This window comes from Paramormyrops kingsleyae, chromosome 18 (assembly GCF_048594095.1).
Source record: "Paramormyrops kingsleyae isolate MSU_618 chromosome 18, PKINGS_0.4, whole genome shotgun sequence".
Lineage (NCBI taxonomy): Eukaryota > Metazoa > Chordata > Actinopteri > Osteoglossiformes > Mormyridae > Paramormyrops > Paramormyrops kingsleyae.
This window is the reverse complement of record NC_132814.1, coordinates 8,506,384-8,529,952: the sequence shown is the minus strand read 5'-3', so window position 1 is coordinate 8,529,952 and position 23,569 is coordinate 8,506,384. Positions and strand designations below refer to the sequence as shown.

Here is a 23,569-nt window from a genome sequence, read left to right as displayed (position 1 = left end):
CCCATCCCCAGGAGGTCCATGAGGGGCCCTTCAGCCCCGAGATGAGCAGATGCCCACTGACCCAGGAGTGGGGACTGTCACGAAGACCTCAATGGGCAGCTGCAGGTTTCACCAGCTTTACAGCCATGTTAGAGGCTACCCATGGTGTGTGTCAAGGGCCACCCTGTCCCCACATTTTTGGACCATTGTAAATGGTGGCCTGCCTACTGAGGGTCAAGCCAGTGGGGACCCTGCCAGTTACCTCTCTGCATGGGGACCACCCAGTGGGCCCCATCTGCATCCGTGGGCCACAGGGTGGAATGGACCCTGGCATCATGCCCAAGCTACCAGTGGATCTGACTGGGGTTCGAAGCTCTACTGGCCTCCACCGTTGCTCTGAAGAGAACCTAATCCCAGGAACGTCGGAAATGGGGTTGATTGCACCAGGGTCTTCTCCACATGGGATGGACCACCTAAGTAGCATAAGAAGGGGATGCCAATGCAATAAGCGAGCAGCCAGCGGGTAACTCCCACCCTCTTTCTGACTTTTCACAGCAGGTCCAGTGAGGGCATCGGTTTGCCGCCAACTAGAAGACCAACGACCACCTGAAGCACTACTGGAGTCATGTCACTGTCATCGAAAGGGAGAAATGGGTAGCAGGTCAGCTCCTTGAGGTGTATGTTCTTGATCAGAATGGTTTGCTGTACCATTCAGTGCCCTGCCATGGAGAGGAGAGGGAACTCTTAGTAGTGTCCCGCCACCACATGGACACCTTCTTAGAGCAGACCTGCACCTTGGCAGGACATCTGGAGGCTAGGAACCCTGAAGCCCGGTTACGGAATCAGTTCTACTGGTCATGTATGACCTCTGAGGTAACCTTCTGTGTAACCTACTGTGTGTGCTGTCCCACCTGCCTGAAAACCAGCCCCCCGTCACAATCACCCAGGTCAATCGCATCGACCTGGATCTCGTCAGGCCACTTCCCCGGTCATGTTAGTCCTCGTAGTGGTATCCTGGTATCCTGAGGTGATGGCCCTCCGGAAGGCCACGTCCAAGAATATTACCCGGGAACTTTTCCTCCTCGCCAGCCGAGTGGGTGTCCTGCACCATAAAGGACCTGTGCTCCCCCCTGAAGGTAAAAGGACCCCAACTGAAACCTGACCTCTGCCACTCAGAGGCAGGAGCTCCGGGAACCTCCAAGACCCAGGTAGTTTCCTAGGGCTGGCATGGGACTACTGGTTCTTTGTCCCCAACTTCTCCTCTGCAGCAGCCCCCCAGTCAGACATCACCCATAATGAGCAGTCTGAGCAGATTGTTTGGAGTGACCAGGCAGAGCAGGCCTTCACCCCCCTGAAAGCAGCCTTGACGACCAACTCCGCGCTGAGGGCCGTTTTAGCCAGCCGTTGTGCCTGCATATGGTTGACCTGGGAGCAGTGTTGTTGCAGGGCTTCATGGGGTGGCTCTTCACGCTCATCACAGACCATGCCCCCCTGCAGTGGATGGCTGCATGTCGGGGTTGGTCAGACCATCCATGACAGGCTCCAGTAGTTATCGCCTCACGAACCACCTCAGCCAGACATGTGCAGGGGCAAAACAATTATTAGTTGGATGGCAATCAGCTGGCTGCAATTCTCTTCCTATGAAATCTGCTTTGAGGGACAATTCAATGGTGAGAGGGGAACAGTCAGGGGAGGAGGGGAAGTAGTAACCTTGTCAATTGTGCTTCCCCTGATCAGAAAGCCTGTGAGGGGGCTGCAGCAAGAATCACCGAGTGAACGCGCACCACTTCTTCTTTCCGGGTTTGTTGAGCGGACAGCCCCACCCCCTTCTGATGCAGCCACTGGCCGACTGCGCTCCTGGCTGTGTATACACCTTAATTCTGCTCTGCAGAGATCCTGCCTTTACCTTTCCCTGCCAGGGTGTGGCTAATCAGCTAATAAAGAAATTTGTGTTGTGCACCCTGCAACTGCTGTCTGCAGTCCCCAGATTGTGCTTGCACCCTGATGTAATAGGCTCACATATACTGTATGAGCGGCGTCACACACGCCAATGCGGAGGAGACTGACATTGTCACCATAACTGCCATGCCACAGTCCTCAGAGTCCCAGGTGTACCTTCCTCTCCCAGTGCATCCTCATCCACAGCTCCTGTATGGGGGGTCAGGTCAGGCCAGGGGCTGATATGGGGTGAGACAACATCATGGAGGCCTTTGAGGATCTCCCGTGGTCCCCTCCGATTCTTATGGATGGGACAGCACACCTAAACTGGATTCCTGATGCCAAAGTCACAGTATAGTGCATTTTCTTACCATCAACATGGAGTTCTGTTTCCTTCAACTTCATCTTTTTCATAACTGCCCAATTAATCATCTTTTACATTAGCATTTCCGAGGACCAGTTTCCATCGGATAAAAATTTAACAGTACAACAGCTGGAGTGGGGTGGGGGTTCTAGTGGATATTGGTTAAAAATGGAATGCAGCATTTTATTTTTCATTATGGGACAGGTGACAACTTTAACACTAATGTCAACGGCGGAAAAAGAAATCTAGCAACAAACTGCAAACTGTTACGTCCTACGACAAAAAAGTTTTGTTTAATATGTTAGTTTCATAAAAATGCAATTTGTTTGCATATAGAAAAAAATTGTGTGTGTATGTATCTACAATTATCTATATACTGTAGATTCCCCCCCCCCCAGTCAGCAAAATTTGGCAAGGGAGACATGATAGATGGGCCATTTGGTTGAAAGGTTGAAAAAACATACGTGGTATACTTGATATCATTGCATCATTCATGATGAAGTAATTCCCAAATCATTTCGGTGATGATGAAAAAGCATGTAAGCTTTGACCACACAGGAATACAATGAATATATATAAAGACACCATCACTGCTCTCACTGCAGTGTCTGAGCATCAGAGCTTGAGAAGGAAGAGGCTCAGAACGATAACCTGGAGACAAGACAACTTGGTAAAATAGCAAAGTCTTTGCAGTTTGGCTTTGAATGTTTTACTCTTCTATCTGTCATCTTAAATAGACATCCATCCACCTTCCACCCGCTTTTCCTATCTAGGGTAGTGATGCGATGTTACAAGGTCTGACTCATGGCTGGAATTCACAGAAAACACGCAGTTTGCTTGGGAACCTCTCGTTCATTTGGACTTTCTGTGTGTTCACTCTTCTTCTTTCTAGGATTCTGACTCGTGTTCCTGTAGCAGATGAAAACCTCTTCTGTTCAATATTGCCCTAGAAGGACACCAGTGAGGGAAGAAACATTCTAAGTGGATATCAGTGTATTGAAGTTGTAACAATATATAGACAAAGAGCATATGAAAATATATTTTAAATTAATGATGTTTTTTTTCTTTTTTTCCAGACCATCCAGATATATTTTATTGAAAATGGAAACATCCTCTGTTGCTTACATTACCCTTATGGCACTAAATGAATCTAAAACAAACAAATACGTGATATTTGCCTTTTCTCTTCAAGGTTATGTTTTCACTCTCTTCCTAAATCTAACTATAATTATTACGATCTTGCTGGAGAAGGACCTACATCAGCCGATGTACATTTTCCTCTGTAACTTGTGTATAAATGGGTTGTTCGGCACAGTGGGGTTTTACCCTAAATTTCTGTCTGACTTACTCTCTGACACTTATTTGATTTCCTACAGTGGATGTTTACTTCAGACCTTTGTCATCTTCTCATATGCATTATGTGAATTTACCAATTTAACAGTGATGGCAATTGACAGGTACGTAGCAATATGCAGGCCTTTGCATTACAGTACTGTAATGACACCTGTTACTATATGCAAGCTGTTGATTGTTATTTGGATGGTTCCATTCTTCTCCATTCTGTGTTCCATTATCCTGAATATTACTCTCCCCTATTGTGGGTTGTACGTCAGCACTCTGTATTGTAAAATAACTATTTCAGTCTGCAAACATGATAGTGTGAGATTTGCATTCAATGGGACATTTGGAAGTATATATTTATTAATGGCGATATTTGTCATCTATTCCTATGGTAAAATAATTTCTGCTTGCAGGAAATCGAAAGAAAACCAGTCTAAATTCATGCAAACTTGTCTTCCCCATTTAATAAGCTGCATTAATTATGTTTTCATCACCTTCCTTGATGGATTTAGTGGTAAAAACATTCCACAGTGGTTTAGCAGCTTTATTTCTGTGGCGTTTTTAATCAGTCCTCCTATTATTAATCCCCTTATTTACGGCATCAACCTGAAATCTATACGCAGAAAAATTTGTAAATGCTCTAAGAGAGGGTAAGTTTTGGAGTGTGGCTTCACATTTTGAATAATGCATGTTTTATCTGACTTGATTTCCTAGGTAGATGTGTTCTTTATGTATTCTTATTAAAGTTAGCTACATTCATTAAAGTATCTTATTTAAAGTATGTTGAATTTAATAACAAGTAATTAATTGTTAACATACTGCTTTGAATATGTTTTACTGAATGTATGTTAATTTATCTTAATCATTTGCACATGTAGTATATCTATACAATTTGAGCTGAAGGTGGTTATTAATGTTGCCTTTAAGAAGATGTTAAATAGACGTTTGTACCCCAGGTGGCAGTTTGTGTCGTCTGATTGGTTAACCGGCGCTGATTATAATAGAGAGTTAGAGCTCACAGCCGTATCACAGCAGCATTTTCCCAAGCAGCTAGTGATGAGAGATGCTTCTGTCTTTTTAACAGTGGTTTGAGACACAGATTTGCAGTGTCTATAGGGAGCTGCACTGTGTGAGCTGCAATGATCGGTGTGCTGTGCTGGACAGGCTAACGAGAGGCGACAAAAATGTGTCAATGAGACATGCATCTTATCAGTTTCTATTTGTCTAATGTTTAAAAGTGTCATCAGTAAATGTCCATTATAGCAGTTTTAAATTAAATTATTTCTGGCTTGTTTCTAACATATTATGGTTGTTATAGTACACAAAATTTAAAAAATAGAATGACCTCTTTCTGAAGTTAACATGCTTCTAGCTAAAATATGTAATGTTTAAATTCTTGTGTATGTGTTTATGTATCAGCTAGTATGTGGAAAATGTGTACAAATGTATACAGTCTATATGTGTGTTTGTGTGTTTATCATGAAACACAGGAATTATATTACAGATACAACAATAACATGTCAAGACAGAAAATAAAAGCCATTGTTATACAGTATATAGAAAAAAAACTGTGGTCGAGATGAAATGCAAATAGAAGCTTTACTTCCCTGTTTGCAAATGGAAATTTTGTCTAAATGGCTCCAATAAAGCAGCCTCCATCTAAAACCCTTTTGTATCAGTTTATGATATTGCTCTTAAAACTAAAATCTGAACATTATTTATCAAATGGCTCTAAAAACAGAAGCCTGACAACCAGTGAAATTGCACTTAATAGCTGGAAAAATGCTTATTTTACATAATTAGTCTTAAACAAAATAAACATTGCAAAATAAGGATGTTTTTAACCTGTGAGCTGTTTGTCAATGGTTTGTGATGAAATGAACCAAGTAACAATGATTCTTTGTCATTCCCCTACATCAAATTCCTAAGTGAATTTGTTTGATTTTAGCTGTGGATTCTGGGAGTCTGAGCAAACTGGGGTTCTTACGTTGCAATTCTAATACACAATAAAAGTATACTGATATAAAGGGAATTGCGTCATCCTTTAATTCATTTTAAAAATATATGAATATACCTTAAAATTTTGATATATTGCCCTGCCCTATGGGGGGGTGGCTCAGATGATCCATAGCCATGCCCCTGAGAGTGATGTGTCGATCAGCTTGTTTTACAATGAACACCTTTATTGAAAAATACATTTGAAATTAAATAAAAGATGGTGCCCTTAGTGAGTGGTGCTGGGGGGACATGCCCTCTTGCTCCCAAGAAGACAGAATTTCCAAGAGAACATTGCCCAGAGCATCACACTGCCTCCGCCAGCCTGCCTTCTTCTCATAGTGCATCCTGGTTCCATCTCTTCCCCAGTTAAATGACGCATATGCACCCGGCCGTCCACTTGATGTAACAGAGCACAAGTCTCATCAGTCCAGGCCACCTTCTTCCATTGCTTTATGGTCCAGTTCTGATGCTCACCTGCCCATTGCAGGTGTTTTAGCAGTGGACAGGGGTTGGCATGGGCACTCTGACTGGTCTGCGACTATGCAGCCCCATATGCTGCAAGGTGAAATGCACTGGGTGTTCTGACCCCTTTCTATCATAGACAACATTAACTTTTTCAGCAACTTGTGCTACAGTAGCTCTTTGTGATCGGACCAGACAGCTAGCCCCATGCACATCAGTGAGCCATGGGCGCCCATGACCTTGTTGATGGTTTACCAGTTAGCCTTCCTTGGTACTGACCACAGCATACCAGCAGTACCCGACAAGACCTACTGTTACCTACCACTAGGGAGTTGGGTGGAAGCAAAAATGTGGACCGTCTGTGGGTCTCCAAGGACCGGTTTGGGAAACACTGGTCTAAATGTATTTCTACCTAGAGTTGATGTTTATTCCAGGCAATAGATTCTCATGTGCTTAATATACTAATTGTATTAATGATAGCAAATGAGAGGTGGTCATACACAAAGCATTGCATTACAGTACGTTAGTGACACCTGTGACAGAAAACTTCTTCATTTGTATCTTTCCTTGTCATTCAGTTGTGTTTTAACATGTACTGACAATTACGCCACTGGAATAACCCTTTTCTTCTGCCAGATGCAAATGAAGAACGAAAGCGATGTTTCCATTAATGGCGAGTTTAGACGTGTCTTGGAAAGTGGCTTAGTTTTTAAGCGCAAAAATGCCTTCATAAACCCACCCACTGACAAACCAATGGGAGAGAAGCAGAAAATTATATAATAAGCTGTACAAAGCTGAGAAGCATACATTAATGTTCTCACAACGGCGAGTGTCTAGATATGCTGAGGCAAATATTGGAATGTTTACAGTGACACGGTACATATTCAGTAGGGTTTGTATTCATAAATTGGCAAACAAATTAGGAAAAGTGCAGTGTTACTTACAGAACACACTGAATATGACTAGATGATGACTGTTATCTGTATACAAGTTAAAACTGGGCTCTTTAAATTTAGTTCTGAATTCCAAATCCAGGCCTTGTTTTCACTTCTCCCAGGTAGTTAGTTTAATAATTGCTGATTCTGATTGGCCAGAGCCTTGACACCTGGCTCACAGGTAAAGGAAGGCTGGAATCATGCTCCTCAAGAGCCTTGCCCGGCTCTTGAGTAGCATGATTTGAATAGCCCTGAGTTACAATATGTGTGGCAGTGATGCTATTGCTTTGATTTTTAACCTTGGTATTTGCATGTATTTATTGTGACCAGCAGAGGTCATTCAAGGCTACAGTTTTACTCGCTAGTGCTGGAGTGATGAGAATGATGCAGCAGTTTACATACCAGTGAAGCAGTGAAATATTATCTAAGCCAGTGATTCTCAGCCCAGTCCTCGAGGATCCCCAGACAGTCCTGGGAGGGAGCAAAAACGTGGACCGTCTGAGGGTGTCTGAGAACTGGTTTAAGAAACACTTATCTAAGGTACTTCACAGGTTTTCCACACAATTAAAAATGTTTTTAATAGCATAGTTCATACCAAATTCTACAGATTCACAGGGGAAAAAATATTCTTAGTGCCTATCATGTACAAGTAGGAAAAACATACTAAGCATTTTTGCTCCAGCAGAACAAGAGCCTCAATAAATTCCCTTAAGTGCTGAAATGTGATACAATGAATTTGTGTACGTTAAAAAAGAATAGTAATGAAGCAATTCACCTTTCAACAGTTGTTTTAACTTTTAATTATTTGTGAAGTACTTTGTTCAGTGCTGAACATGTCTCGTTAGTAACCACAGCAAAACAATGCAAGAAATTCACACATTACCATGCAACAATCAATCTGATGATTCTGAAAGAAGGATTACCACATCTCAAAAAAGTTTGCGTAAATCGACGTAACAGTTTGAGGTATATTACAGCAGCTGAGCACACATACAATCCACAAATAACTATTTCATCATATTCAGAAAAAATAAATATTACTTTAGTTATATTTTTTGGAAATAGCATTTATATGTAATTATAATGTTTTTCGCGTATCAATTATTGCCCTGAAAGGAAAATGGTAAAATGCATGAAATTCATAATTTAATAAACATCCCACATATTACCATCAGTCTAAAAAAGCCATCGTATTCCACAAAATACAACAGAATATACACATTAAGATCTAATATCTGTAAATGTAAGTGTTTCCTAGTCACCAAAAAATCTGTATACCTCAAATATGTCAAATTAAGTGCTAAGACAGTGTTTCCAAAGCCAGTCCTAGGGGACCCCCCCAGACAGTCCATGTTTTCTCTCTCACCCAGGATTTTGGTGTTCTTGATTGGCTGGGAGCTTTGAGCGAGCAAGAATGTGGACTGGTTTGGGAAACATCGTGCCAAAACATAAGGTTGTGACTACTTCACCACTTCACTCCTAACTCGTGAACAGACAGTGCAAAGCTACAGCCTCTCTAAAAGGAGCATGTCAAGTGGTTTAATATTTCGCCAAACTAGAACAGTGGTTCCAATGAGACTCCACTGCAGCATTTCTCACTGAATGAACCACTTACACTTTTACACAGAATGTAATGACCAAAGTTGTACTCTACTTAAAATAATGATGGCCAAATGAAGCTTCATTAACCATTTGCTGTATTTTCCTGACTCCACTAGATGGTGCTCACTGTTCATAAAAGGGCTCAAAGCATGTCCCAAAGTAAACCAAGAGCACCATCTAGTGGGGTCAGAAAATACAGCAAATGGTTCATAATACTTCATTTGGCCATCACTACATTTAAAAAAGCATTAGATCAAAGAATGAGCAATGTTCAAACTACCAGGAACCAGGGAAATGCCCAGATGCCTTGAAAAAAATATACAGCTATAGAATCCTGGTTTAGATTACCATTAATAAACAAATAAACAAATGATAAAGTGCTATTTTTACAATGGTGTAAAATCTTTCAATTAAGAAATACATGTAATTTTTTTTTTGGTATTTTTGCAGGAACCAAAAACAAATCAGACATTCGTTCCAATACAGGATTTCAAGTGCTTGCATTTAAAACCAATGATGAGCAATCATCACAGTGCATGCCACAACATGAAATTTGGTTTACTGAAGTACAATAGCTGCTACTGCAAGACAGCTGGAACCGTGAGCTTCTTACATACATTTTCAGTTCCATCACCAGCTATCCCAGCTTATCATGGGTTTCTAAGATTGAATCCTTGAGGCGTTAATACCTAATCCAATATTTTTGATTTCAGTGTAAATCTCTTCTAAGACTCAGCACTGTTGATTATAAAAATGCATTGTATTGTATTAAAGTCCCAGACAATAGCAGCTCTAATACCCAATGCTTGTCATACTTGTAAATAGTTAATATACGCAACTGCTTTTTTGCCAATGGGAATGAAATTTTGTAAACTGATACATAGTATAACAACAAAAGTATTTTAAAAAAGCAGTATTTCAGTGTTTCACAGACTTATCGGACTATTAAGCACCATATTAATTTGTGCATCTATGTTGAATTTCGTTTTGACATATTGAGTGTATGTGAAAATCTGTGTCCCCCTTCAAAATGATAACTTTCATACATCCATCCATCCATCCAACCATCCATCCAACCACATTTCCACTAGACAGTCATGGTGAGACAGGGGCCTGAATTTCCCTTCCATATGTACAAATTCAGTTGCATCATACATTTGGAAAAATAAATCGCTCTTATTTATGTAGAAAGGCTTGATTTTTATTTGCAGCCAAACAAGCATAAAGGAAAAAATGAATAATGGAAAGTACCAGATTATATCTGTGCCTTTTGTATCTGCTTTTTTCATCTTAAATTACTCTTAGCAATACAAACGACTGCTGCTGTTTAACAGCAAAAAACAGTATTTAATCATTTATTTGCCTGTGGGGTTTAATATACTGAAATCATAGGAACAAAACCACAGGTGAAATATACATATAGTCTGAAATGTTTTTAGGGAGATGATGTAAAAATAGTTGGGGAAGAACGGATTAATCACATCACACAAAATCCACAATGACCCGCTAAAGTAAGTGCTCATTATGATTGTCATTTTCAGCTTAATGACTGGGGAAATTCTTTACTGCATCATTCGGGGTCATACGATCCTGAAGGTTCAATTTATTTCAGTGCAAAATTGCAACTTATGCGTTTTGGAACTTATTATGAGAAGGCAGCACACAAAGTCAGCAGTCATGGTTTTTGAGTATCATGAAAGTGGTCAATATTCAAAAGTATGCAGAGTATAGAACATCACAGTTTGATTCTTGTTTCCAGACTTCTTCTGGTTTCAGCTGAAGAAAGATGAATTGTTTAGGATCTTTGGTTATCTAATGTGCAATTTCAGTAGTATTCATTTCACACCCTGTAGCTCCCACCCCCAAAGAGACCAGCTTCTCCCTCTGGGATGATAATGAATTATGGCTGCATCATGTCTTTTTGATGGAATGAAAATGCAATGAATGTGTAGTCTGTGCTAAAAATATTTAAAATATAACAGACACCTTGACCACCAACAGTAAAAATGGTAGATGTGATCTAGTCTGTGATATGTCCTCGATGACATAAGTGAATATGATGAATGAACCTGTATGTATTTGCCACTGCAGAGCAAATTTTCAAGCAAGGTTAGGAAATGGAGTCTGGCATTTTTTAAATACACAGGGAAACGCAACAGGTTTTGTATTCAATCGATATCTGGAAAAATAAAAATGATTTTGTCTCCAGTAACAAACGAAAGGGCTGGATTGAAGTTGAAAGCAAAATTGTTCGCCATTGCTGTGGTTAAATGGAGAGAGAAATGACAGCAGGATACACATGGTTATGAGCAAAAGCTGACCAGGTCTTATTTTACTCAACACAACTGTGAACCTTGCAGTGGTGGACTTCCCTACGTTGACCTACTGTATCATGACTGATTCATGAAACTGAATCCTGTACTACAAACTAAACATCTACTATGCACAATACAGTACATAGACGCATTACTTTGAATCTGCAGTATGGCTTGTAGAAAGCACGCCTCAAATGAACTGAAACTGCAAGCAACTTCCATCACATTGTACACAACAACAAAGGAGGACACTTGCAGTCCCAATAACACAACAAAATAAAAATCAGACCATTAAAATAAGTTGATAGACAGGAACACCAGTGCTCAGACAGATCGGCGTACAAGGTTGTTCTTGTCAGGTTCAAGGAACTCCTCAACCAGAGTTCCTGTTACCTTAAGCAGTTCCTCCTTCAGACTGGAACCATCCCTTAAAAATGACGAAAATATGAATGTGTTACGTGCATTATGCTGCAATGATGGCTTTGTTTTTAAATGATTCTTTATCTCAAATACTCAAAAATGCAAAAACAACCACTCCTTAATTTGCAAACAAGCTCCATTCCAAAGACCAGTGTGTTAAGCAAAATGGTCCCTAAGTGAAAATCACGGCACTAACTACAGTTATTTCAGCCTTCCATACTTGATTCCATGTATTCTTCATAAAGTGAATTTTTTAAACGACATTCTGTACATTATACTTCAAAGATTTCTTTAAATCTTCGACATTTAGTCATACAGTAAATGTGAAAATTGGTCGGGTAAAGTAATTTTTTATTACTCTCATATTCGTGAAGAGTTAAATCAAGGTAGTCGCAAACAAGGAGTGGTTGTAAAGATATACCCTTTTATTATCAATAAGTACAATATACCAGTGAAAAACAATATCATTAAGAGGAATGTTTAGTTTCCTGACAGTTAACTTTGTTAGAATGTATGCTACAGAAGCTAACCTGTTTCCAGGAGGTGCGCGGATCTCTGCATAGTATTTGATTTTGGGTTCTGTCCCACTTGTCCTCAGTGTGGCTACAAGGCCATTCTGAAAGGTGAAGGTGACCATCTGGCTGCTCTTCATCACAGGCAGAACCTGTACCAAAGAAAAAAGAAAATATGAAATACACATACAGACATACGAACATACATATATGGTTGTCGCACTTACGCATTTATGGTTAGGCTGACTGCTGTCATAGCCTGTAGTCACATCCCTGATGTGTGTAATTTTGTAACCTCCACAAGAATCTGGATACCCCTCCTTGCCGCCCCAATTACGAAGCCCGGAGAATATTCGTTTGATGGTGGGAGAATCGTAGCAGATGACGTAGGATGTTCTTGATATATGTAGACCATAACTGAAAGACACAAGCAACCCAGAGGGAAAAACATGATAACATGAGCCAGACTACAAGTTATGTCTCTGTGACTTATGAATGTACAGTTGTCCCTCCAGATTCAAGATATTTGACAATCACGATTTCGGTTATTCTCGTGTTGGGCATGAGTAATTAAATGGGAATATTTTTGGAACTTCCCAAAAGATCGTAAACTCACAGATGAGGTGAAAGCCAAAAATATATACACAATACTAGTGGAGGACATATTAAGCTTCATGAACCATTTGCTGTGTTTCCTGACCCCACTAGATGGTGCTCTCTGTTCATTAAAGGGCTCAAAGCTTGCTCCAAAGTAAACTCTAAAAATACAGCAAATGGTTCATGAAGATTAATTTGCCCATCATTAAACAATACTGAAAATTATTTGGATCACATAAAATCATATAATATAACAATATCAGTAATACGTAACATTTTTTAGTGTAACTACATACTACATTAATGTTAATATTAAAAGTTTTGGCTAGGGTACACAGCACAACCTTGTCTCGACAATCAGCCTCACTCATGCATTAACTGTCTTTGTAGCCACAGAATCTCACATTTCTTGCAGTAACTTTTATACTTTTCGAAGCCGTTAATTTTGCATTTTTAATAAGTATTATTATTTGTATTATTTGAGAATTTTTGCCTGTGGAGGGGATCTTCCACCCCTAACCCTTGTGAATTCGAAGGGGTAACTGTATATTAAATATCACAGAGATAAGCTATCACATGTCTTTTATTACAGCACCAGTCTCGCAACTATGAAGACAAGCAGGAAGTCACAGGTCTTACATTTCATAAATGTTCTCCAGCTGCTGGCTCAAGGTGAGGTTCTTGTCATTTAGATAGGATACCATCTCTGCCACCACAACCGCAGCACTGACTCCATCCTTATCAGGAACCATGCTTCCACACATGAAACCTTCACCCCAGAGAAAACAGACCATACAGGTACAAGCTCAGGAAGAGGTAGAACATAACAAGAACGCCAACATTTCATTCCAAACAAGACTTAACTAGACTAATTAATATGTTACAAAAAAACAAGCTTTTTTTTATTTAGCTACAAGTTTACCGAAAACAATATAGATATTCCATATTGTAAAGGTACGGAAGTGAATATTTCATTGCAATTTACTAAATATATTCACATGAACACCTTTTGTTCATGCTAAGACTGATTCTGAATGGTCCAATTCTTAAACAATTGGTCATGACTAAATCTTAATTAGCAAAATGGAAAATGAGGCTATGAAATCCACAGTGGGGAGGACTGCCTTACTTCACTATATTAAATAGAATTAAATACACCCTTAACTAACCCTGGATTCTACGGTATTTTTGACCATTTGATGTCAGTATTCAATACATACCTATGGATTCCTCAAAGGCAAACAAAACCACCTTTCCTTTCTTTTCGAGTTCATGGATTTTATTCCCAATCCATTTGAAGCCTGGTAAGGTTTCCTGTGAATGACAAGTTACCATAACCACGTAAATCTAATTACATCTCCGTAAGAAGGAATACGGGATCCTTAACAGTTGTCCATCACAATAAATCGAAAGATCAAACACATTTTGTTAAGGACCAGCCTTAAATGGTTTCTAAACTGGGATTGCTCTTTGAAAAAGTCACCTCAAAGTGGAAGCCTTCGATTTGTGCAAAGGCCTGGAGAACTTTCGAGGACACTGTGGTGGCCAGCATGTACACCTTATCCGTCTCAGCGGCGTCAGGATGCTGGTCTTTCCAGTTCAGCAGCATCCACCAGCCCAACAGAGCCGCCAGCTCATTGCCTGTAAACACTCTCCATCGGCTGCTTCCAAGCAAGAACACAACAAGGACAGACTTACCAACAGATCATTTACCCACTGGAATGATACACAACAATCAGGCTAACCAGCTGTCCATATTCTTCTCTGGATCGTTTTGCCTATATGCCTATAACCAAAGGGCTGATGAAGACCTAAAAACATTTTCTGCTGTGATTCATGCAGCACATATATCTGTCTACCTGGCAGCGAATAAATTTTGCACTGAATTACACTAAGAAAGAGGGAACATTCTGCTGCTTGGGTTCTGCTAATTCTCATAACCCACACCTCTACACACAGTAATTAACTAAAAGAACCAACTGAAACCAATAAATGATTAGGTAATAATATAAAAATCCTATAGAATAAAGCCTTAAATGATCCTGTGGCACAAATATTAGACTTGTTAATCATGAAGGTGAAGGTCTTCATAAAAGCAGATTTTTAAATAATCTTTTTAGATCACAGGAGTCCCTAATAAACAAACCATATAATAAGACGTCTAGGCATACTTGTCACATATTTCTGCAACAGCCAATCGATCCGCATCTGGGTCAGTGGCCAGAACTATCCTAGCACCCTTGTTCTCAGCCAGGCGAAAAGAGAGGTCCTATGACGAGATCAAAAGAAGCTCTTGGCATGTAAAAAAAAAACAAAACAGAACTGGATGTGGTATGCACTTGTGTGAAAGTCAACGCAAACATACGGGATGCAAGATTTCAGGCTAAGAGAACAGCAGTCAGAATTAGGCCTGCATTTTTGGTTAACAATAAACAGGGAGCCTGACACAAGTTAGTGATAGTTATAGCTACTTGTGATTTTAAGGCATTTGGTTAGTAAATATTGTAAAAGTAAAAAAAGTAAAAGGAAATACAGTGGTACCTCAGTACTCAAACTCATTAGAACTCGAATTTCTTAAAAGTCGAACCAACCAGTTCGAAAAAAAAATGACCTAGAACTCGATCTGAATCTCAGAAGTCGAACCATGAACACCGACCTAAGATAACTTGTACACGCGGGGAAATGAGTCACACGGCACACGGTAACGCTTCAGTCTCAGCCTCACATTCGCTGTGATAGCATCGTGCATGTTTACACTAGCTGAATACATATATGTAGACAGTAAAAATACATTTAGACAATGATAGACAGTAACAGTAATTATTATTATATAATAAAATACATTTAAAAATAAAGATTTCTTATTATTATTTTAATATCATTAATAATAAACCATTAATACATTTAATTATAATAATATTGTCGTGCCGAGCAGGGATGGAACGGAGACAAAGGCGCAGACGTCAGGGTATCGGGGAATACTGGGTTTAATTACAGGTAAGACAGGCAAAACGCAGACGGACAATACAATGACCGGACTGGGGAAACAAACTGAAACGGGGACGAAATACAGAGGATTAATGACAACAACCAGAAACAGCTGATCACACGGGGATTCCACACGAGGTTAACGAGGGGGCGTGGGTCACGGAAGGAGCAGATGATCGGGGCAGGACACATTTAACAACAAAAAAAAAAAAAACTTTACACAGGCAAACCAAGTTTGGATACATTTATTTTCTTACTTTACAAATTACTGTTTTGATAAATGTGCTTAGATGTGTTTAGTACAGTATATATCCTGTTCATTTTGTGTTTAAATGCTAAAAAAGAACATATTTAGGTGTAATTTTTTTGGGGCCGGGAACCAATTAATTGGTTTTCTATTATTTCTTATAGGGAAAATTCGATCAGAACTCGAAAATTTTTGGATTCGAACCAGAGTTCTGAACGGATTAAGTTCGAGTTCTGAGGTACCACTGTATTTATGGCTTCACACTTGAGATTTGTGTGTGTGTGTGTGTGTGTGTGTGTATAATGAGAGGTAGGCAATGCAGGTCCATTCACTCACCAATACAGACTCTCCTTCTTCTGGATTGGGACAGCTGACTGTGGGAAACTCTGGATCGGGGAGCATCTGCTCCGGCACAGGAATTGGTGGAGAAAAGCCAAATTCTCTGAAGGCCATCTGAACATAGTTGTGCCCAACTCCATGAAAAGCAGAGTGAACAAACTTCAACGGCGTCCTGGAGTTCAGCTCCCTAAAAAGGAGAAGGCAGCAATACACAGTCGTGCTAGAAAGTGTGTGAACCCTTTAGAATGATGTTTCTCAACCCCATTTTCGGGGACCCACAGATGGTCCATGTTTTTCATCCGTCGCAGCTCCCTTCCAGACGGCCCACCTTTTTGCTGTCTACATGTCCCCAGGGAACAGACTGCAAAACACTGCTTTAGTATTTCCTCTGGTTCTGCATAAATATGACCTACGACGTGATCATAAGTTCTAAAACTAGTGAGACCCCAGTTACTTTATTCATTCAGGAAAATGAACAAGGTCTGCATATTTGTACATGAAGAAGTATGGATTATGTGTTCTGAAGAGGAATTCCAACTCTGATGTTTCCATCAATGCGATGACAATTAGGTGAGAGGTCCTGCCTTATTAAAAGAACATAAGCGTGGATCTTCAATAGCAAAGTTCTCATTTGTTTTCCATATACAAATAAGTAGAACTGTATCATTTTCCTCAGTAAATAAAGGAACGAGTATATATTTTTGTGTCATTTGCTAAAATAGGTTCTCTTATGTGACTTGTTTTAGGTTTTACAATGCAGAAATAGAGAAAACTCTATAGGGCTCACAAACTTTCAAGAACCACAGTAAGAGTTTTCATTGGACACTTAATCGACTGATATGATGTTCTCTCCTAGTATGAGTCATGATAAACCATTTGCTGTATTTTTTGACCCCAGTAGATGGTGCTCTTGGTTTGCTTTGGGACATGCTTTGAGCTTGTTTTTGAACAGAGAGCACCATCTAGTGGGGTCAGAATATACAGCAAGTGGTTTCTGAGGCCTAATCTGGCCATCACTATCCTCTCCCTCTCATGACATCCAAGGTACTGGTACCTGTGAAAGCAAAGAGAAGCCAGTTCTTCCATGTAACACCTGGATATGTCCTCCAGAGGGTCTTTTCTCAAGGGGCTGCTATCAGACAGGTTCTCATTCCAAGACTCAGCCCAGGGCTCCAAGCTCTCCTCTATGCACCTGATAACCTCTTTGTCATGGGGTGCACAGATCTGAGCTCCGTTCTCCCAGTAGACCTAAAGAAAAAAAAATCCCCATTTACATTATTGTTCTTGAGGCCTTTGCATCTATTCATAATGAGTGATGTAATGCCAGTGCAAACTTAGAGTAAATCTGCAGGTATCATAGCCACTAGACATGCACCTTGTATCCATTGTCCTCTTTAGGGTTGTGAGAGGCGGTGATCATCACACCTGCAGCTGCTCTCAGCTTTTTCACGGCATACGGCTATGGAAGATGACAATATATTTTACACATTTGGATCATGTTCGAAGTTGAATTGAAGAAGCCTTCCAGGAGGACAAAACATTCTGGCTGATTTCCAGTGCAATACCCCAAAAGATTTATTATTTATTAATAAGCAACTATAACTTACCCCTTTTAATAATACTTTCAGACAGATACCCATTAACATTTTAGAAATGTAATTTCTCTATGAAGTTATGTATCTCAACAAAGTCACTGTCCTTTGAGCAACAAATATCCCCATGAGAGAACTATGATAGTAGATTTACTCACCACAAAGGGAGTAGGCACATAAGTGGAGAATAGATACACGGGGACGTCTTTACAGAGCATAACTGCTGCAGTTAACTTGGCGAGCCTGATGAGAAAGTAAAGAATTTTTCATAGGAATAAATGTACTGTCAGGTGTATGACAATCAGAGATATTGCCATATTAAGTTGCAGGAGGTGGCTTTTTTAGATATTTAAATTTTTTTAAAGTATCTGCAGAATAAATAAATGTGTGTTGTTTAAATGCAGCTGCAAAGGTGAGATGTTTCCGTGCAACCGCCAGCTCTGTATGATGGTGAGTTGTTTCCGTGCAACCGCCAGCTCTGTATGATGGTGAGTTGTTTCTGTGCAACCGCCAGCTCTGTATGATGGTGAGGTGTTTCCGTGCAACCGCCAGCTCTGTATGATGGTGAGTTGTTTCCGTGCAACCGCCAGCTCTGTATGATGGTGAGTTGTTTCCGTGCAACCGCCAGCTCTGTATGATGGTGAGGTGTTTCTGGCCAGCTCTGTATGATGGTGAGGTGTTTCCGTGCAACCGCCAGCTCAGTATGATGGTGAGTTGTTTCCGTGCAACCGCCAGCTCTGTATGATGGTGAGGTGTTTCTGGCCAGCTCTGTATGATGGTGAGGTGTTTCTGGCCAGCTCTGTATGATGGTGAGGTGTTTCCGTGCAACCGCCAGCTCTGTATGATGGTGAGTTGTTTCCGTGCAACCGCCAGCTCTGTATGATGGTGAGGTGTTTCCGTGCAACCGCCAGCTCTGTATGATGGTGAGGTGTTTCTGGCCAGCTCTGTGTGATGGTGAGGTGTTTCTGGCCAGCTCTGTATGATGGTGAGGTGTTTCCGTGCAACCGCCAGCTCTGTATGATGGTGAGGTGTTTCTGGCCAGCTCTGTATGATGGTGAGGTGTTTCTGGCCAGCTCTGTATGATGGTGAGGTGTTTCCGTGCAACCGCCAGCTCTGTATGATGGTGAGTTGTTTCCGTGCAACCGCCAGCTCTGTATGATGGTGAGGTGTTTCCATGCAACCGCCAGCTCTGTATGATGGTGAGGTGTTTCCGTGCAACCGCCAGCTCTGTATGATGGTGAGGTGTTTCCGTGCAACCGCCAGCTCTGTATGATGGTGAGGTGTTTCCGTGCAACCGCCAGCTCTGTATGATGGTGAGGTGTTTCCGTGCAACCGCCAGCTCTGTATGATGGTGAGGTGTTTCTGGCCAGCTCTGTATGATGGTGAGGTGTTTCTGGCCAGCTCTGTATGATGGTGAGGTGTTTCCGTGCAACCGCCAGCTCTGTATGATGGTGAGGTGTTTCCGTGCAACCGCCAGCTCTGTATGATGCCATGTTTGGTTCTTCCTCATCAAATTGTAAACAACTTGCGTGAACTTGCTATTGAGAATGGATCCGCTTTTTTCAGTGAACCATTGCATCCCTATTTATGCTAAACCAGAACTTTTCTGCAGAAATGATTTATAACAAAAAAAAACACTCTTCCGTATTATGCTGATATCTTAGTTTTGTGAATTAGAGGCTTATAAAACATTTCTCTGTGTCAAAGAAAAGCTTTTCTTTAAAAACCCTGTCAGAATATGGCAAAAACTTTTAGTCAGTAGAATTCAAGCAGTTAAGTGGTTCCAAATAATTTGTTTTTTAGTTAGATTGCCATTTTACCCTTTTTATATTAACTGGCTTTAATACGGACAATATTATTCAAACACAACTGCAACTAAAACCTTTAACCTCCCATTTGTGAAAACAGCTCCATGACATGACAGGGCTTACCGTTGACTGCTACAGCCACTTGCTTCCTGTCCCCTTGTGTCATAGCCAATTACTATACCTCTGGTACCCACATCAGGAAAGCATTTGTCCAGATATTTGTACATGCCCTACAGAAGGTGATGAAGAGAAGCATTATGGGTTTTATTTTTTAATACAGACAAATAAGCATAAATCGTGATCTTTGCTATCATGAGAAAGCAGAGAATTTAATTAATTCTCTACAATATAGTCTTATGTAATTTGGTGATATTATCGATCGGATGGATGGATGGATGGATGGATGGATATCATACCAAGGTACAACCTTCAAAATTCATTATGAACTGAAATAATATGTAAAGATTCTTTTATGAGAAGGGAAAATTATACAATCAAGTGTAAACATGAAGAAAACATCAAGCAAGCAAAAATGGCTAACCTGAGTTTAAGGCCATAGAATACAGAAATAGATTTCACCTTTTTAGTAAACTCTTACCTAATTAACAAACGTGTCCATTAAGACTAAACCACGGTAGACACCGTGACACAATGTTAGCGCATAAAGGTGAAGCTGCTGACCTGTGTTGACTGGATAATGGTCAAGTCGTTTATGAGCGCAAAGCCAGCCCCCACGGTGGCCCTCAAGCCGGCAGTCCCAAACGCCATCCGGGCACAAAGTCTGCGGCGCAGTTCCTCCAGATTCCCATCACCCAACAGCGCCTCGATCTGGGCCCGTGTTCTGGGGTTCTGGGTACACCCACAAGAAGAGAAATACAGAATGCAAGTTTAGGAGGGCTTAACATGCATGGAAGCAGGCCAGGAGCTTAAGAATTTTTGCTGTTAGTCAAATGGGCTAGTTCAGTTTAAAATGTGGTCCAAGATGCAATCTTATTTATTTATTTATTTTTACTAGCCGGCGGGTTAATGTTCACACCATAGCCATACGCGCAAATAGACTAAGTACTTGATAACATACAAAGAGCCCGGTTTAAGGGCATGCTAACAAAGATACTGGCTAAATGTAGATGTTACGCTAAATATAACGTTACAAGTTACTTAGGTTAGAAAAGTATTACATATTACAAGGTGTGAGGTGGAAATGCAGCAAGTGCACCAGAGACATTAGGTCTGTTTTAGATTGAATAAACTGCTCTGCAGTGACGCACCACAAAATTGCTATGCTACATGCCTGGGCATCCAACTCGCAGAAATAAAGACCCAGTAAAAGAGCTAGCACTTTATTAAAAACAAACCACGAATCTGAATTTCCTGTCACACACCATACTAACCTCAACCCCTACAGCTGTAGGTCCCTGAGGACCGGATTGGGAAACACTGCTCTATAGCATTTATGATGGAAACTATTAAGCAGTGTTCCTATAGCTCTCCTTTCCATCTTGCACTTGTTTTATTGGAAGTTTAGCTTATCAGTACATGTATATAATTTTGAACCTTGATAGTAGTATGGTTGTTTTGTATTATCCGCATTGCTTGTACATCACCCTGGAAAAAGCATAAATGTACCATTCTGTTCACCGTATTTAAATCTGCTGAACAACACTTGTGGCTTGTTGGTCAAACGGTAGGCTTTGCCTATTTCTCTGATGTCTTGTCTTGTTAAAATGAGCTACAATTCTGCAATGTTCATTAATCAAACACAAAGTCTCCTCTCATTTATTTAGGATTATTAAGGATTGAAAAAGATTACAATATTTCTGTTGGAAAAAATTGTAGCATGCCACTTTATAACTTTAAAGTTATTTTTGCTAGAAATGGCAACACTAAACTCACTTAAGAGAATTACCAGCACTGATTTATGTAACAATCGATCATCATGCACATTTCAGAAACAAAATGCATTTTCGTCTAAGGAGAACTGACGACAAGTATCATGTTTCATATTTACGTTCTGCTGCATGTTTGACATTTAGGGAGTTAGTTCAGCCAGATCCTCAGCACAGCTGATGATCCCCAAACCCGCCACTGCAAAAGCAGTGCACTGGTACAGTGCAAGAAAACATGTATTGGCTGAATGTAACAATGCATAACAAACTCATGATGTTCAATTCAAAGCACACACTTCTAGTACTGAGGACAATGTACAATAACAAATTGCAAATGACAAATAGCAAAGTTTTGTTTCCAGGTTTCAAATCAATGTTTTGTTCTTAAATAATCCAAGTCCAGCCTAAACTGGGGAAGAAAAAATTAAACCAAAAGCATTAACAATTTAATGCATGAATGAGTTTTTTGTGTTATGATTCCCAATACTTACCACCTTCTATTGCAAAGTTAAATATGGTAAGCCAGATGTACATAAAACCTACTGGAATGTTTTTTGTCATGTCATCTTTCGGATATGTAAATATTTGTTCTTTTTCCATTGCATTGATCTTGTAAAGGCCCATGGTTAGTGAAGAACAATGTACATACATATTTAACAAACCAACTGCAAATTTAATGCGTTTTTTTTCTTTTGATAAAGGCAGCACATTCCTGGATCTTTGCCAATTCATGCAATTCGAGTGGAGGCGAGACAGCTAAGTCTGGCAATAGGCGGTATTACATTAAAACCGAAAGGACCCGTCAATTAGCAGTTCATATACATCTGACATATCGAGAAGATAACTCGATGTCCAAATTATGTATAGCAGAGCTAACAAAACTAAATTTAATATGAAGCAAAATATTAACATAGTCAGTGTGTTCATCACAATCGCTCGAACTCAAAATAAGATGGAAAAACGTTATACTGTTTGAGTTACATTATCCTGGGACAGTTTCTTTAGTGTATTGAAAAAGTAATCTTTACACAATACAGTGAACAAAAAATGAGACTTGCTGTAGAATAATCTTGTTTATATAGACAGACTGTGGAAAAGAACCGTACTTTTACAGTAGGAAACCGAATACGACATTCTGAAGACAGGGGGAGTCTTGTTTTTTGTAAAAAAAATAACCCATAACGACCAAAAACCTGCGCTGAATGTATGAGCACGGAATATACAATGATAAAGCATATACATGCCTATTCATCATTGCCTTAAAGTGACAGTCCACCGATTATCAAGGACAGCGACCACCAGTTTAGGTGCCGCCATCACGACGCATAATTACTGACCTTATCCCAAGTGATCCACTGATAAATCGCTTTGTCCAGCGTGGCATCTCCGGTTGCACGGCAGTGCTGGTTGGCGTTCAGATCCTCACCATAGTCCTCCATTGCGTGGCTGATCCGGACACGTTATGTTACTTAAGCGGTATTTATCTGCTTCGGAGACTGGAATGAACCAACGCACGAACTAGATAAAAAGCAGCGACATCTGGCATATAGCTAGCCACTTTATACAAGACTATACCGACAGCTAACACACTTTAAAGAGAGAACTGTATAATGAATCATGAGGCATTTGTGCATTCGCAGAGAAAAGCAGCTCTGATCGCCCGTATAAGCTGCACCACAGGCAGGTACAGTTACTCTCAATGATAAACAATTTCAGGGCTCAACTTCAGTGACAGCTCTACAGCACTCCAGCTTTCAGGAAGCCAGCAAACGTTTCCGCACGCCGAGCAGCGGAGCACCCCAGCTACCCACAACGGACCCGCTTATCATTCGCTGATTTCACAGAGAAGTACCAGGAGATATGATCTGCTCTCGGGAAGATCTTTCTTTGCCCTAACCCTCTCTCTTTCCATGTTACCCACATGCATTCAAATACAATGCGCCGCGCCTGCTTCAGAACCGAATTCGGCGAAGTAAATGCCGCCGAACTGCCTTTCGGGAGTCGTAGTTCCTACGCAAATTGGAAGCGCTAGACCAGGGGTGTCAAACTGCAGTCCTGGAGGGCCGCAGCCTTGTGTAGCTTAGTTCTTTCCCTGATCCACCACAAATGATTCCGCTCAACATCTATGTGGTAATTAGCACAAGAAGTCGAATCAGGTGTGTCAAATGAGGGGAAACCCAAAAATGTGCAGAGCTCTGGCCCTCCAGGACTGGAGTGACACCTGTGCGCTAGACTGTGGGTCAGCG

General features: G+C 40.5%; 2 protein-coding genes across 4 annotated transcripts; one reads left to right on the top strand and one right to left on the bottom strand.

Moving 5' to 3' along the window:
- Window positions 1-3,382: 3,382 nt before the first annotated feature.
- Window positions 3,383-4,276, top strand: LOC111856682 (olfactory receptor 4M1-like). The gene has a single exon (XM_023836835.2). It carries the CDS (start codon window positions 3,383-3,385, stop codon window positions 4,274-4,276), a length of 894 nt encoding a protein of 297 aa, XP_023692603.2.
- Window positions 4,277-7,793: 3,517 nt separating this feature from the next.
- Window positions 7,794-23,401, bottom strand: pgm2l1 (phosphoglucomutase 2-like 1). 3 transcript variants are annotated; one of them, XM_072702133.1, is made up of 14 exons: window positions 22,661-23,401; window positions 20,119-20,286; window positions 19,561-19,667; window positions 17,788-17,872; window positions 17,413-17,496; window positions 17,092-17,285; window positions 16,035-16,224; window positions 14,635-14,732; window positions 13,947-14,127; window positions 13,684-13,777; window positions 13,103-13,232; window positions 12,094-12,283; window positions 11,885-12,018; window positions 7,794-11,361 (listed from the first exon to the last, which is right to left on the bottom strand). In XM_072702133.1, exons 1-14 carry the CDS (start codon window positions 22,760-22,762, stop codon window positions 11,259-11,261), a joined length of 1,860 nt encoding a protein of 619 aa, XP_072558234.1. In that variant the 5' UTR covers window positions 22,763-23,401; the 3' UTR covers window positions 7,794-11,258. The 3 variants fall into 3 exon arrangements, with proteins under 3 accessions (XP_072558234.1, XP_023656394.1, XP_072558233.1); XM_023800626.2 differs by having other exon boundaries at window positions 13,947-14,124; XM_072702132.1 differs by having other exon boundaries at window positions 11,885-12,283.
- Between the last annotated feature and the right edge of the window lie 168 nt (window positions 23,402-23,569).